This window comes from Otolemur garnettii, unplaced genomic scaffold (assembly GCF_000181295.1).
Source record: "Otolemur garnettii isolate 467f Iridium unplaced genomic scaffold, OtoGar3 scaffold00219, whole genome shotgun sequence".
Taxonomy (NCBI): Eukaryota; Metazoa; Chordata; class Mammalia; order Primates; family Galagidae; genus Otolemur; species Otolemur garnettii.
Window position 1 is genome coordinate 1,763,533 of NW_003852614.1, and position 17,294 is coordinate 1,780,826.

At 40.7% G+C, this 17,294-nt stretch overlaps 1 protein-coding gene across 1 annotated transcript in view; it reads right to left on the reverse strand.

Moving 5' to 3' along the window:
- Positions 1 to 17,294, reverse strand: part of DGAT2L6 (diacylglycerol O-acyltransferase 2 like 6) — a 21,101-nt gene that overhangs the window by 2,937 nt on the left and 870 nt on the right. Inside the window, exons 2-5 of the mRNA XM_003801774.1 lie at positions 3,924 to 4,034; positions 3,439 to 3,509; positions 2,879 to 3,083; positions 1,333 to 1,507 (exon numbers count right to left, since the gene is read on the reverse strand). Of these exons, the coding sequence (XP_003801822.1) occupies positions 1,333 to 1,507; positions 2,879 to 3,083; positions 3,439 to 3,509; positions 3,924 to 4,034 (562 nt within the window). The remainder of the gene's footprint in view (positions 1 to 1,332; positions 1,508 to 2,878; positions 3,084 to 3,438; positions 3,510 to 3,923; positions 4,035 to 17,294) is intronic.

Below are 17,294 nucleotides of genomic sequence, written 5' to 3' on the forward strand. Positions count from 1 at the left end.
AAAAAAAAAAAGAATAGTGTTCTATATGCCCTGCAAAGACAAGAGTGGGAGTGTGTGGCCTACTTGAGGGCCAGCAAAGAGGCCAGTGCAGGTGTGATGGAGTGAGCAAGGGGGAAAGTAGCTGGTGATGAGGGTAAAGTAGCTAAGGACCAGATTTTTCAGGATCATATAAGCCTTTTTAAAGACTTTAGCATTTCCTCTGAGTGACCTAGGAGTCACTCACAGTATTATGAGTAGTGACATGATCTGACTCACATTTAACAAGATTTTCCTGGCTTCAGCTGGGAATAGAGTCCTGGGGGTAAGGTAGGGGAGGCCAGCATAGAAGCAGGAAGAACAGCTAGAAGTGTTGTACTAATCCAGGGGGAGAGATGATAGTAGTAAGCCAAGAGTTGCAGTCTGGGTGGTAAGTCGTTGGAATCTGTATATATGTTGTAATTATATGTGGATGTGCCTGTTTTCCATATTGTACTGAGAGTTTGCAAGGAGCAGATATTTATTTTTATATCCTCAGTGCCTAGTACTATGCCTGACATCTAATAGGTACTCAATAATTCCTGAATGAATGTGTTTTATTTCTTAAACCAGATTATAGGTTTTTGGGGGGACTGTCTTATGCATCTTGGCAATTCTCACAGCATCAAGGCCAGTGCCGTCTGTTCTGTGGGTCTCTCAGTCAACAAGTTGATATAGAGTGAAGCCTCACTTTCCGAGACCCCTAGCCTACTAGACTAATGGGCAGAAAGTAAAAGGTCTTGTTCTGCTGTTCTTTCTCCAACTTCAAGTAAGAAAATTACCCATTGAAATGTATCTGGTAGCCAGGCATGGTGGCTCAAGCCTATCATCCTAGCAATCTGGGAGACTGAGGAGGGTGGATTTCTTGTGCTCAGGAGTTCAAGACCAGCCTGAATAAGAGCAAGACCCCATCTCTACTAAAAAAAAAAAAAAAATTAGAAAAACTAGTGGGGCGTTATGGCAGGCACCTTTAGTCCTGACTACTCATGAGGCTGGGGCAAGAGAATCGCCTGAGCCCAAGAGTTTGAGGTTGCTGTGAGCTATGACGCTATGGTACTCCACCAAGGATCACAAAGTGAGACCCTGTCTTCAAAAAAAAAAAAAAAAAAAAAAAAAAAAAAAAGAAAGAAAGAAAGAAAGAAAGAAAATAGAAAAAAAGAAATGTATCTGGAGGCCCAGACACCCCAGTGTGAAGGTGTAGGGAGAAGAAATCAGAGTGAAGAGAAAGCCCCCTCTTACAGGGTTCCCAGGAAGGACACCATTCTGGAGGGTTACAGAGGACCTATGACAAGAGAGTGCTAGAACCTAGGAACCCACCCTGTCTTCAGGGCCAACTTCACAAAACCTTTTCGCTTTTTGAGGAAAATGGTGGAGGCTCCTGGCTGGCACAAGAGGGCTTCGGTAGCTCCACCCACCACAATAACCACAGCATTGCCTGAGCCTTTCTGTGTCAGCAAATACTTCAAGGACAACTCACTAACTGGGCACAAACCTGTGAAACCAAACAGTCAAGGGTTAGAGCAAACTTGGTGCCTGAGGATGGGATAAGGAAGTTCCTCCAGGCTCCCCCTGTTAAAGACTATTCTTCTGTTTCCTAACTACTGAGGTTTCTACCTTTTTGTCTTTGATGGCCATATTCTGGGTTAGGCCTAGCCTGAGGTTGGCTCTTAGGGTCAGCTTCTTGCCTCGAGGGTCTGTGCTACTACAAGTGGGTTTTCAATGAGGTCCTCTTCCTATTACTATCCAAAGCCTTTAGTATTTAAACACAGCCCTTCCTTCTCTATGCATGAGCCACAGCCATATTCTACTCTATATTGGCTGACAGCACTGGAGACCCTCCAGAGTTCTCTGTTCCAGGGGTGATCAGGACTAGCCACCACCAGCCTGCTTCCTTCCTAAGAACAACCTGCTGAAGGGGAGCAATTGGCTGGGGCTTCTGGAGAGTAGGCAGATCCAGGAGATACATAAGCCAAATTGAAACATAGATGAATGATAGAATATGCACGGCATCCTGTTGTTCAACAATAATAATAGAGTTTCTATCTCTCATCTCTGCCCTGTTATTACTTTCTATTTTCTACTGGGATGGCAGAAATTGCCTCTAGGCTCCAGCCATTGAGTGAGATCCCTGCTCCAGGGCCATGCCCATCTTAGAGAGGACCAGAGCAGATGCACCCTCTGGGCCTCTAGTAGCCCCACCTTGCCCCTCCAAATAAGTGTCTCTTACCTTTTAATTTTTGACTTCAGTTTTCTGGTGTTCAGAAGGATGAGTATTTGTCCAGAGAGTGACATTTGTCACAGGGCCCTAGCTTGAAGCCTGGCATGGGAGATGTTGTCCTGGAATCTGATGAATCCTTTATCCCTTGGCAACTTATGCAAGGGTGAAAGGGTTCCCGGGAGATGAAGGTCATGGACCAGGAGCATACTAGCTAGTATGAGACTTTAAAAACTCTTTAAGACATCATGGTATGAGAGCTACTGTACAAATGACTGGACAAAACAGGCCTACTAGCCTCCAAGAAACAGTCTGGTGAAGCTTGTCTTAGCTACCTCACTCACACTTGCTTTTCCTTGCATTTGTGTTTAATACTTAGCATTTCACCTCTTATTTCCACTGACTCTCCCTCTGAAAAGAGTCTTATCACCTCTTATGAATGTCTATAACTTCCCCTGCTGCCCAACCAAACCCTGTCTCACAGATATTGGACAGAACCTGTTGCTTGGCTTCATACTGCTATTACTGACACAGGGTGTTCTGGACTCATTTTCTATCAAGTCCTCTTCTATCAGGGAGTGACTGTCAGGGATCATGAGAGTTGGAGCCCTTATGTAGGTCAGAGAATGAAATGTTTCTTACACTCACCCATTGACATCACATATTCTCGCACAATTGGGATCCAGAAAATCCCTTCCAAGGTCCCTACGAAGGGAGTAATGGATGGGAAAATCCGAGCAAAGCCAGTGGCCTCAGTTGCAAAGTTGATGAAGACACCATAAGAGACAATGCCATGGGGGTGGTTGGCAATGATGTAGTTGTGTTTGGGAGAAAGGTCATGAGTCTTCACCAGCTGTTAGAAGGAGATTGAGTAAGAGCATTGGCTAGGTAAGAAGGAAAAGAGGGCATGTGGACTCAAACTCCAGCAGGTAGCCTATGTTTCCCTCTGGGAGCCCCAAATCTCTGTTTATTGGGATGTCATTATTGTCATAGGATTACCAGAGGTTGTGATGGTCAGAGTCTGACCTATGTTTGCCATTGTGGGAAAGACTGTTAGCAATCTGTCTCCCCACCTGCCCATACATCTTGGGCCCTTGCTCTGCATTATGCCTCTGGGCCTTGACCTTCACAGTTGACCGCCAAACCCTTTTAAAATATGAAGTTGAGTAGAGAATGAGAGTCTGGGCACCCAGAGGAAGGGTAGTCACCTTTACTGGGAAGTAATTTCGGAAATATTTCCAGAGGGTCCAGTTTCGTACCCAAGATGAACGTCTACCACCTGTGGGTACAGAAGGGAAGGGAAGAGCAAATTGGGTATCTCCCTCTACCTCTCCCAGAGATGGAGTTCTCCCTGTATTCCTCAGGTCACAGGAAGGATCTCACAACTCAGAAATGTGGGTACTGTTCCTGATACCAACCCCCAAGACATGGTAAACCCCTGCTCCTCTGAAGCCAGCTAGAAAGGTGAAATGAAAGCAGCCTGAAGCTGGGGATACCTGCTCAGAAACCTCAACCTCTTAATTCTTCCAGAGTTACCTTGTAAAGACCTCTGTCCCTGATGAGCTTTATTCTCCTCTCTCCTCCTTTCTCCTCTCCCCTTCCTTTGCTTCTCCCCCTCTCTCCCTCCACCTGACTCTCCCTGTAATTCCATCCTTGACACAGACAGGACCATCATTCTGCTTCCTTTTCTTACCTTGACTGTGGGTGTTCCAATCATAGGCGAGCCAAACTAAGGCGAGCACAGCCAAGGACCAAAACTTAGTGAACACCAGAAAGTAGGGTATAAAGAGAATGGGAATAGCTCCTAAGGGAAACAAAGAGTTCAAGTTTTAGTATACCTCTGACAACCCCAATCTCTGCTCTACACTGAAGGAGCAGGGCAATGTTGTGTGTGACTCTTTTCTCTCTCTCCCCCTTATCCATCACCTCCCACCCTTCCTAGCTCTGCTGTGGTCCATACTAGTCTCTGAGCCCTCAGACCTAGGTCTTTTTAATGGCAAAGATCTTAACTGAGGAAACAGCAGAACCATGAACTTCTCAGAGCAGACCCTCAGCCAGGGTCAAAGGATTGCACTGCTTGGCATGTGGAAGAAGAGCACATTGGGCCAGAGGCTGGCATGTGCACTCTGGGGCCTTGGAAAATTCTTTCTAAAAGCTTGACCCTTCTTTTGTTGAACTGCTAAGTCCTTATATTTCAGCAGAGAGGGGTTTCCTACAGTGTACAGGCTGTTTAATGCTGAGAAGAAAATACAGATTAAAAACCACTTTACTGTGTTCTATTTTGTCCTATTCAAAATGTTGCAAAGGTTCAGAAAAGGAGCAATTTATCTTTGTTAGCAAAGGGACACAGCAGGCTGTGAAATGCAAACATAATACATCTTACAGCAGTGGGAACTGAATTCCATTTTTAACTATACATTCATGAGAAAGGGAGGCTAAGTATACATATTGTGAAAGACCTGGCTGAGGGAAGGACTTCTTAGAGCAGGTACCACATCATGGCAGATAAAAAGTTCAGAGAAGGGGAATAAACTCAAGCAGGTTTGTCTCTTGCATTTTGGACATGGATTAAAATGGTAGGAGAAAGATTGAATGAACATTGCTTTAAAAAGTCATGGAGTAGGGCGGTGCCTGTGGCTCAAAGGAGTAGGGCGCCAACTTCATATACTGGAGGTGGTGGGTTCAAACCTGGCTCCAGCCAAAAACTGAAAAAAAAAAAAAAAGTCATGGAGTAGAAGAAACCTCAGTGACAGGCTGAATTCTCTTTAGGAGAACTGGCTGAGATGGTTGTTGTAAGTATGTTAATTAGACAGGAAATAGTGGTGAGAGGAACTTTATGGGAAGCTTGCCACGGATAAAAGTTCCACTACCTTTGACCTTCATGGAAAATGACAATACATGTGTCAGTTAAGCTTCAGAAGGAAGCTCAGATAAATAAGAATCATCCCTAATTAAAGAAAGTCTAAGTGTATCATTTGTATTATATCTTGCTTCAAATAAATTCTGTTTGTATCCCCAGTATCTAGAACAGGGCCTGGCACATAGTGGATAATCAACAAATCCCTGTAGACTGAAAAAGAAATGAATTAAATGTTTTCTTTTTTCAATAATAGGTAAACTTAAATGATTATTGTTTAGTCAGCATGTATAATATTATTTAAACGTGATGTTATTTTAAAAAGGTAGACATAGTAATTGTGTACATTTTAGCTCCTTTTATCTTCAAGTCCTAAAGGCAGTGAAAGAGCCCTTATCTTGGTAATACCAGCCCCCTTGCGGAATCTATTGGAACTGCAGGTGTGGCCCTGCAGGAGGGCCATAAATGTCCTTTGAGAACAAGGCTTCCAGAAACAGCTTGACACAGAGTGTCATCAGTGTTCTGCACGGTGACAAAAGTGGGGTTTTAAGAGCTAAGAGAAACAGAGGCCAAATGTAGAGGATCTAAAGCTTAGGGAACAAGAATTTCCATGATATAAAGCAAGAGTATCTGAGGAAGGAATGATGAACAAATATTTGTGTGTATATATGTGTGACACTCCCTTAGATAATACAGCCTTAAAACCAGGAGACAGTTCCAACTTCTCTCAAGTGAGGAATCTTTGAGAGGATTATCAAGGGGGATGTCAACACAGATGGGTTCCTCAATTTAGCGCGTATTGAAGATCGCCAAGCCATTATAATACCTATTGATGTGCAGGTGTCTCATAAGTTTTTTTTTTTTTTTTTTTTTGAGACAGAGTCTCACTATGTTGCCCTCAGTTGAATGCACTGCTGTCACAGCTCACAGCAACCTCAAATTCTTGGGCTTAAGCAATTCTCTTGCCTCAGTCTCCCAAGTAGCTGGGACTACAGGTGCCCACCACAATGCCCAGATTTTTTTTTTTTTGTAGTTGTCATTGTCATTTTTAGTAGGCCTGGACCTGGTTCAAACTTGCCAGCCCTGGTGTATGTGGCCTAACCACTGAGCTACGGGCACCAAGCCACATAATTTTAATTGTTGTTTCCCTAATAGCTAATGATGGTTAATAGCTCTTCATGTGCTTATCTACTTTCTATATATCCTTTTTGGTGAAGTGTCTGTTCAAATCTTTTTCCCACTTTCAGTTAGGTTGTTTTCTTACTATTGACTTTTGAGAGTTCTTTATACATTTGGATGCAAATTCTTTGATATGTGATTTACAAACATTTTCTCCCAGTCTGTGTCTATCTTTTCATTCTTGTAACAGGATCTTTCTTAGAACAAAAGCTTTTTTTTCCCTTTTTTGAGACAGAGTTTCACCATGTCATCCTCAGTAAAGTGCTGTGGCATCACAGCTTACAGTAACCTCAAACTCTTGGGCTTCAGTGATTCTCTTGCCTCTCAGCCTCTCAAGTAGCTGGGATTACAGGTGCCTGCCACAATTTCCAGATTTTTTTTTGTAGTTGTTGTTGTAGTTATCATTGTTGTTTGGCAGATCCAGGCTGGATTCAAACCTGCCAGCTCTGGTATATGTGGCCGGCACCCTAGCTGCTGAGCTATAGGCACTGAGCCAGAACAAAAGCTTTTAATTTGGGTGATGTCCAATTCATCGTTTTTTTTCCCTTTTACAGATTGGGTTTTTGGTGTCAACTCTAAGAACTCTTTGCCTAACATTGGGATTTATTCTATATTATATACTAGAAGTTTTATTTTTCTGTTTTACATTTAGATCTATGATCCATTTCAAGTTAATGTTTTCCAGCTTTATGGAGGTATAATTGACAAATACTAATTGTACATATTCAAAGTGTACAGCATGTTGATTTAACATATGTACAAGGTCTGACAATTAAATTTGTGAACTTGCCACCATAAAGTGAAATCAGGGACATGTTAGCCAAAGTTTATGGGAATAATGCCTAAAGAAAATGGCAGTGTACAAATAAATTAAGCATTTTTCTGAGAGGAGAGAAAACTGATGAAGAGAGGTCAGGGAGGCCAGTAACAAAAACATTGCTGGTGAAAACATTGCAAAAAGTTATCAAATTGTGCATCAAAATCATCAGCTGACTGTGAGAAGCATAGCAGACCAGGTAAGCATCAATAGAGAAACAGTTCAGAATAACTTAACTGAAAATCTTTTCATGAGAAAAGTGTGTGCAAAAATGGTTCCAAAGGAGCTCACTGATGAACAAAAGGAAAGGAGAGTTAAAGTTTTCCAAGACCTTTTGGAGAGTCAAGACAATGTTTTAGGCCATGTTATCACTGGTGATTAAACATGGGTGTACCGATACAACCCTGAGTCAAAGCATCAAAGTGCATGATGGAAGTCAGTCAAGTCTCTACAACCAAAAAATTTCTGTCAGTCCAAATCAAGAGTCAAAACAATGTTTCTAACCTTTTTTTGATATCCAGATTATTCATTATGAATTTGTACCAACTGGACAGTTAACCAAGCTTACTCTTTAGAAGTGTTGAAAAGGCTGCATGAAAAAGTTAGATGAAAACAATCTGAACTTTTTGCCAACAAGTCATGGCTCTTGCATCACAACAATGCACAGCTCACACAGCACTGTCTGTGCGGAAGTTTTTAGCTAGTAAACAAATAACTGTTTTGGAACACTCCCCCCCATCACCTAATCTGGCCCCCCCAATGACTTCTTTAACCAAAAGGTAAAGGAAGTATTGAAAAGAAGACTTTTTTTTTTAGAGACAGAGTCTCACTTTATCGTCCTCTGTAGAGTGTTCTGGCATCACAGCTCACAGCAACCTCCAACTCCTGGGCTTATGTGATTCTCTTGCTTCCACCTCCCAAGTATCTGGAACTACAGGCATCCACCACAGCACCCAGCTATTTTTTTTGTTGCAGTTTGGCCAGGGCCGGGTTTGAACCTGCCATCGTCAGTATATGGGGCCGGTGCCTCACCCACTGAGCCACAGGTGCTGCCCCCAAAGGAAAACATTTTGACGACTGTCAGGACATCAAGGGTAATACAACGACAGCTGTGATGGCCATTCTAGAATAGGAGTTCCAAAATTGCTCTGAAGAGTGGACTAGGTATTGGTGCTCCAAGGAGAGTACTTCGAAGGTGACTGTAGTGATATTCAACAGTGAGGTTATGTAGCACTTTTTCTAGGATGAGTTGGGGAACTTAATTGTCAGACCTCTTATACATTGTGTAATGGTTACCACAATCAATTTAATCAGCACATCCACCACCACCACCACACAAAGTTACCCTTGGTGTATGTGTGTGGGGGGTGAGAACACTTAAAGTCTATTCTCTTAGGAAATTTCAAGTCAATGATACAGTATTTTTTTTTTTTGAGTCAGAGTCTCACTATGCCACCCTCGGTAGAATGTCATGTCATCACAGCTCACGGTAACCTCCAACTCAGGCTTAAGTGATTCTCTTGTCTCAGCCTCCCAAGTAGCTGATGCTACAGGCACCTGCCACAATGCCTGGCTATTTTTTGTTGTTGTTGTTGTTGTTGTTGAAGTTGCCATTGTTGTTTAGCTGGCCCAGGCCAGGTTCAAATCCACCAGCCTCGGTGTATGTGGACGACACCATAACCACTGTGCTATGGACGCCAAGCCAGTGATATAGTATTATTAACCATAGTCACCACACTATATATTATCTCCAGAGTTTATTCATTTTATAATTGGAACTTTGTGCCCTTTGACCAACATCTCCTTTCTCCTTTGCCTTAGGCCCTGGCAACCTCTATTCTGTTCTTGGCTTCTATGAGTTCAACTTTTTCAGATTCCACATATAAATGAGATTATACTGTGTTTTTCTTTCTGTGTCTGGCTTATTTCACTTAGCATAATGTCCTTCATGTTTATCCATGTTGTTAAAAATGGCAGAATTTCCTTCTCTATGGATAAATAATATTCTAGTGTGTGTGTATCCCATTTTCCCATTTTCTTTATTCATTCATCAATTAATGAACACTTAGGTTGATCCCATATCTTGGCTGTTGTGAATAATGTTGCAATGAATATGGGGATGCAGTTATCTCTTCAAGATACTAATTTCATTACCTTTGGAACTTCCATCCTATTTTCCATAATGGCTGTACCAATTTACATTCCCACCAACACTATATAAGGATTCCCTTTTCTTCATATTTTCACTAACACTTGTTTCTTTTATCCTTATCATAGCTGCACTGTAACGTCAAATTCCTGGCCTCAAGTGATCCTCCTACCTCAGCCTCTTAGGTATCTGGGACTGCACGCACACACCACCATGCCCAAATAATGTTTTTGTTATTTTTTAGTAAAGACAAGGTCTCACTATGTTTCCTAGGCTGGTATTGAACTCATGGCCTCAAGCAATCTTCCTGCCTTGACCTCCCAAAGGGCTAAGGATTACAGGCACGAGCCATCTTATCTTTTTGATAAGAGCTATACTAACAGGTATAATATATGCATATATTATATGTGCATATCTCACTCTGGTTTTGATTTGGATTTCCTTGATGACTAGTAATGTTGAACATCTTTTTCTACACCTGTTGGATATTTGTGTATCTTCTTTGGAGAGATGTCTAGTTAGGTCTTTTGCCTATTTTTAAAATTAGGCTCTTTTTTTTTGGCTATTGAGTTGCATGAATTCTTCATACATTTTGGAAATTTACCCCTTACCAGATATATAATTTGCAAATATTTTCTTCCATTCTGTTAGTTGCCTTTTCATTTTGTTGATTATTTCCTTTGCTGTGCAGAAGCTTTTTAATTTATGTACTTCTGCTCATTTTTTCTTGTGTTACCCGTACTTTTCTCATCATATCCAGAAAAGGATCACTAAAACCAATGTCAAGGAGCTTTCCCCCTATATTTTCTTCTAGGAGCTTTAAAGGTCTAATTTTAGATATGGATGTTCAGTTCAACACCATTTATTGAAGAGACTATCCTTTCCCCATTGTGTAATTTTGGGGCCCTTGTCAAAGATTAGATGACTATATATGCATAGGATTATTTCTGGGCTCTCTATCCTGTTCCATGGGCCTATATGTCTGTTTTTATGCAAGTACCATGCTGTTTTGGTTACTATGCCTTTGTAATATAGCTTGAAATCAAGAAGTGTGATGCCTCTAGTTTTGTTCTTGTTTATCAAGATTGCTTTGGCTATTCATCATCTTTTGTAGTCCCATACAAATTTTGCAGTTGTTTTTTCTGTTTCATTGAAAAATGGCATTGGAATTTTGCTAGGATTGCATTGACTCTATAGATTGTTTTGAGTAATATGGACATGTTGATAATATTAATTCTTCCACTCTGTGAACATGGGGTATCTTTCCATTCATTTGTATTTTCTTCAATTTCTTTCATTGTCTTACAGTTTGTAGTATTCAGATCTTTCACCTCCTAGGTTAAATTTATTCCAAAGTATTGTATCCTTTTTGATGCTATTGTAAATGGGATTGTTTTTCTTTCTTTCTTTGGATAGGTCATTGTTAGTATATAGAAATGCAACTCATTTTTGCATGTTTATTTTGTGTCCTGCTATTTTACTGAATTTATCTCTTAATTCTAATGGGTTTTTGGTGGAGTCTTTAAGGTTTTCTATAAATAAGATCATGTCATCTATTTTTTTTTTAGAGACAGAGTCTCACTTTGTTGTCCTGGGTCGAGTGCTGTAGCATCACAGCTCACAGCAACCTCCAGCTCTTGAACTTAGGCAATTTTCTTGCCTCAGCTTCCCGAGTAGCTGAAACTACAGGCGCCTGCCACAATGCTTTTTTGTTGCAGTTTGGCTGGGGCCAGGTTCAAACCTGCCACCCTCACTATATGGGGCTGGTGCTCTACTCACTGAGCCATAGGTGCCGCCCTATGTCATCTATTAATAGAGACAATTTAACATCTTCATTTCCAACTTAGATGCCTTTTATTTCTTTTTCTTGCCTTATTTCTCTTGGTAGGACTTCCAGGACTATGTTGAATAGAAATGGCAGAATGGATACCCTTGTCTTTTTTTTTTTTTTTTGAGTCAGAATCTCACTTTGTTGCCCCTCAGTAAAGTGCCGCAGTGTTGCAGCTCATGGCAACCTCAAACTCTTGGGTTTAAGTGATTCTCTTGCCTCAGCTTCCCAAGCAGCTGAGACTACAGGCATCTGCCAGAACGTCCAGCTATTTTTGTTGTTATTATTGCAGTTGTCATTGTTGTTTAGCAGGCCCGGGCTAGGTTCAAACTCGATAGCCTCACTGTATGTGGCCAACACACTAACCACTGAGCATGGGCTCTGAGCCCCCTTGTCTTTTCTTGATCTTAGAGGAAAAGTTTTGGCTTTTTACCAGTGATGAGGATGCTAGCTGTAAACTTTTCATATATGGCATTTATTATGTTGCAATGCATTCCTTCTGCATATAATCTGCTGAGAGTTTTTAATCATGAGAAGAGGTTGAATTTTGTCAAATGCTCTTTCTGTCTCTGTTGAGATGATTTTTATCCTTTATTCTGTCAACATGTATTATATTTATAGAATTGTGTATATTAGACTCTCTCTGTATGCCAGGGATAAATCCCACTTGATCATGGTGTATGATTCTTTTAACATGCTGTTGAATTTGGTTTGCAGTATTTTGTTGAGGGGTTTTTGCATTTATGTTCATCAGGGATATAGGCCTGTAAATTTATTTCTTGGAGTAGCTTTGTATTGCTTTGGTATCAGGAGATTTTATAGACGTAGACAAGCTAATTCAAAAATTAATATAAAAAACAATTTTGAGAGACTAAAATTAAAGGAATTGCACTATCTGATTATAAGACTTACTATAAGACTACAGTAATGAAGACAGTGTTTGGCTCCAAATAATGTCAATTTCTATAATTCCAAGGAAGAAAATTAACCTCTGTTGAGGATTTTCTGACTTCACTAGTCTTCTGAATGGTCTAGAGAGGTAGGTACTCTGTTGTTTTTTTTTTTTCTTTTATTGAAATAGTCTCACTCTGTTGCCCCAGGCTAGAGTGCCATGGTGTCAGTCTAGCTCACAGCACCCTCAAATTCCTGGCTTCAAGCAATCATCCTGCCTTAGTCTCCCAAGTAGCTTTGACTACCTACGTCTGCCACAATGCCCAGGCAATTTTTCTATTTTTAGTAGAAACGGGGGTTTCTGTCCTGCTCAAGTTGGTCTCAAACTCCTAAACTAAAGTGATCCTCTTGCCTCAGCCTCCCACTGTTGTTTCTATTATGTTAGAGAGCAAGTGACTTACTTACCCATCGTCACATAGAAAATAATACTTATTTGCTCATGGTACCATAGCAAATAAGTGATAGAATGGTCTTATTCCCAAGTTCTATCTTTTTTTTATATAGTACCAGAAACCAGAGAAAAAGGGCAGACCCCCAGAAAAGGAATGTTTAAGGGAGAGAGAAAAAAACAAAAGGTAAACTTAAAGGTTTCTACTGATAAAGAAATCTGGAAGGAATGTCAATTTGGTGTCAAGCCTGGTCTTGAATTAAATGTACTAATGATAAGAAATGGCTCCTGTTCTCATGACATAAAGACTATTACCCAGCCATTCTTATAAGGTGCTCTAGACTTTGAGAGGTGATGTAGTCTTGGGTTGTCTGAAAAATGTTGCAGAGAAGAAATGGCTTGAGTAATAACTCAAAGGAAGGGTTGTTCATGGAAAGTCCAGGAAGAGCTATCATGGTATCTTTATAGTGGAGGGAGTAGGCAGAGGTGAAGGAGTGGGAGAGTACATTTTCCATTCGGTGAATAGATTGCCTGGAACATAAACTTCATATAGTGGAAGGGTAAGGATATGACCTGGTGAGGGTTTAGCATTTGAGAGTGAAGGAGTCCAGGCCAACACTTTTGTACATCATCATGTAGGCAGTGAGAAACTGTTGAATATTTTTAAACAGGAGAGGAAGAGGGAAGTAATCAAGTTTGCTTATAAAAGATTTTTTAAAATTTTGAGACAGAGTCTCACTCTGTCACTCTGGGCAGAGTGCTGTGGTGTCTTAGCTCACAGCAAGCTCAAACTCTTAGGATCAAGTGATCCCCTTCCTTCCCAAGTAGCTGGGACTACAGGTGTCCACCACAACACCTGGCTAGTTTTTCAATTTTTAGTAGAGACAGAGTCTTGCTCTTGCTCAAGCTAGTCTCAAACTCCTGAGCTCAAGCAATCCATCTGCCTCAGCCTCCCAAAGTGCTAAGGATTACCGGCATGAGCCACTGTGCTCAGCCTTATAAAACACTCTTTTAAGAGCAGGCAGTGGAATAGATTGGAGAGGGTGGAGATGAGAGACTAGAGGATCAGGAAAGAGGATATTGCAATAGGTTAGGGAAATGTTGGTGATAAGAGCCCAGAAGAAAGAAGCTGGCCCTCAGAGGGGTTGTCAGAACCTGCCTAATTCTAGGAACCATAAATGTATTCCACATCTCTCCCAGACCATCTTCTCCTTTCTCTCTTCTTGCTTCCTCCCTCCTTCTTGTCTCTCTCCCTTCTCCCCATTTTCCTTATTTCCTCCGCCATCACTTCCAGTAATGCTCAGTAATCAGCCATGATTCTGAACGTCATTTGGGAGGAGAAGCACAAGGAAGATAGAAGGAATGAAATAAAGAGGGAAAAAGGAAAAGAAGGAAGCAAAGAAGGAAGGAGGGACAATTTACTGTATAAAGCATTCTCCATGGGCAGGCTAGGAGGATGTAGATACTGAGGCTTAGAGGGATTAAAGTACTTGTCCAGAGTCACAAAGCTGATTGTCATTTAAGTTCTGAACTCCAGAACTCACATCTTATTCACCCTGCTTCTTTTTCCTGTCTCCCCATGATTTCCTCAACTTTATGTAATATTTTCTTTCTCTCACACCCTAATCATGACTCTCACTTACCACAGTCTGTCTTATATTCTAGTGAATTGTGTATGTATCCAGCACGGGCACATAAAATCATAAAATGTATACAAAATTTGAATAATTTTTCTCTGTTGCTATATAATAAGAAGCCTGTAATTAATTCATTGTTATAGTCTAGCAAGAGTAGTCCAAAGTCCTTTCTTTTTTTTTTTTTTTGAGACAGAGTTTCGCTTTGTCACCCTCAGGAGAGTGCCATGGCATCAGAGCTCACAGCAACCTCAAACTCTTGGCAACAGGATTGCTTCAGCCTCCCTCGTAGCTGGGACCACAGGCGCCTGCTACAATGTCCACTGTTTTTTAGAGATGGGATCTCATTCTCACTCAGGTTGGTCTTGAACTCCTGAGCTCAAGCAATCCACCTGCCTTGGCCTCCCAGAGTGCTAGGATAATAGGTGAAAGCCACCATGCCCAGTCTGAAAATTCTTATTAGTTTCTACTCTATAACTGTTGATTGAACAGATTCCAATGTCTTAGGCACCTTGTGGGCACTACACCCTATTCGATGCTTTCCTGCCTTAGTAACCTCTAAGACTTAGGACTCATGTTGTAATTTCTAGCACAATCGCTAAAATAGCTGAAACAAAATGTATAACACCTAAACTAGTAGAGAAGGACAAATGGAATGGTAAAGATAATTGATTTAAAAGAAATCAAGGCTTGGTACCTGTAATTCAGTGGGTAGGGCACCAGCCACATATACCAGGGCTGGTGAGTTCAAACCCAGCCTGGGCCTACTAAACAACAATGACAACTACAACAAAAAAATAGCCAGGCATTGTGGTGGGTGCCTGTAGTCCTAGCTACGTGGGAGGCTGAGGCAAGAAAGTCACTTAAGCCCAAGAATTTGAGGTTGCTGTAAGTTGTGACGCCATGGCACTCTACTGAGGGCAGCACAGTGACACTCTGTCTCAAAAAAAAAAAAAAAAAAAGAAGTCAAGACAAATGGCTAAAAAGCATACAAAAAGATGCTCAACATCATAAATAATCACAGAAATTCAAATCAAACCCACAATGAGATATCATCTCACACCCATTAAGATTGCTATTGTTACAACAAAACAAAACAAAACAGAAAATAAGAAGTGGTGGTGAGGATGTGGAGAAATTGGAACCTTGGTGCACTGTTGGTGGGAATGTAAAATTGTGTAGCTGCTGTGGAAAACATGATGGCTGTTTCTCAAAAAATTAAAAATAGAATTACTGCATGATCCAGCAATTTCACTTCTGGGTATATAGCCAAAGAATTTAAAGCAGAGTCTCAGGTGCTTGTAAACCTTATTCATAGCAGCATTATTAACAATAGCTAAGAGGTGAAAGCAAACTAAGTGTCCACTGACAGATGAGACAAAATGTGGTATAACCAGACAAGAGAATATTATTCAGCCTTGAAAAGGAAGGAAATGCTGACACCTGCTACCACACTAGTGAACCTTAAAGACATTATGCTAAGTAAGATAAGCCTATCACAAAGGGACAAACAGTGGGATCATAATTCCTGTTATATGAGGCACCTAGACTAGGTAGATTCACAGAGACATAAAGTACAATAGGGCTGGAAGGTGGGAGAATTACGGAGTTATTGTTTAATGGGTACAGAGTTTCAGTTTTGGAAGGTGAAAAATTATGGAGATGGATGGTGGTGATGCATTGTGAATATGCCTAATGGCACTGAACTGTACACTTAAAAATGATTAAAATCATAAATTTTTTGTTCTGTATATTTTACCATAATGGAAAATAACCTTCAAAATGAGGGTGAAAAAAGATTTACATTTATTCTTATGTGTTTTCACTGAAGACACATAAGTGTTATCATGTGTCCTTAACATTCCCACTCTACTCCTCTAGCTTTTCTAGGACAACTGGAAGCTGGTGAGATTAGGGGTCAGGGGAGGCATTACTAGGAAGCTAACCCTCACCCTCTTGGTCCCCTGTATATCCAGTTAGGTGCTATACTCTCTCCTCTAAACCCACCTGGAGACAGTGTCCTATGAGAGAGGAGAAAGAGTAGAGGAAAAAAAATATTTGAGAAAGAATCATTTTCTAGGAGCAAAAGTGAGAACATTTTAATGAGAAATAGTGGCCCAGAAAAGCCAGAACTGTCTGGGCATTTGTGCCCAAATATGATCCCAAGGCCTTCTTGGGTGGGAAAGACCTCATACCTAAAGTGGTCTGCTCACACAGCTCTTCTGCTCTTGACCTCTTTGTTCTCTTTGCCTCATCTTTGCCCACTTATTCTGGGATCATCCAGACTTCAAATGGTGGCTGTCACCCCAATACCAAGTCTCTTAGAACATTCCTGTGTCCCTCATTTTCCTATCCAAGGGCTAGAACTTATCAAAGTGATCTTTTTGAAGAATTTAAGGTAAATGCAAGGAGAAACAAAAGGGAACTATGAAAGACTAGAAACAAATATGTTTATCTCTCAATATAGCTAATGTCAAACTTAATAAGTCTTTTATGGTTCATGGACTTACAAAAAAAACCCCCATTATAATGAAACACAGACTTTACCTAACAAATGCAAACAATGAAATTATGAAAGACTAGAAACAAATATGTTTATCTCTCAATATAGCTAAAGTCAAACTTAATAAAGTCTTTTATGGTCCATGGACTTACAAAAGAACTTTATATAATGAAAACACAGACTTTACCTAACAAATGCAAACAATGTAACCTAATAGTATGTATCCTTATATTAATCTGAAATTTTAAAAACACAGTTATCAAAATATTAACCCCAAAATGTTATGTAGTAACATATGCTTCTTGATTTGTGCATTAAATAACCACATCTAATGGCAGTTCCAATAACCACTGGAATTTTGAAGTAGTCATGCCTGCAAAAACCATAATATGACATGCAAATCTCTGTGATGTTTATTACCAACAAAGTCACAGGTACGGCTAACAATTCTGTGGCTTATTGCCTACATTCATAACTGAAGGAAATATTACATTTCAATTAGAGTTTAGTGAAAGGAAAGAGGTGAATTTTTGGCTCGGCACCTAACTCAGTGGTTAGAGCCCCAGCCACAAACACTGAGGTTGGTGGGTTCAAGCCCAGCCTGTGCCTACTAAACAACAATGACAACTACAACAAAAAAATAGCTGGGTGTTGTGGTGGGCTCTTGTAGTCCCAGCTACTTGGGAGGCTAAGGCAAGAGAATCGCTTAAGCCCAAGAGTTTGAGATTGCTGTGAGCTGTGATGTCACAGCACTCTAC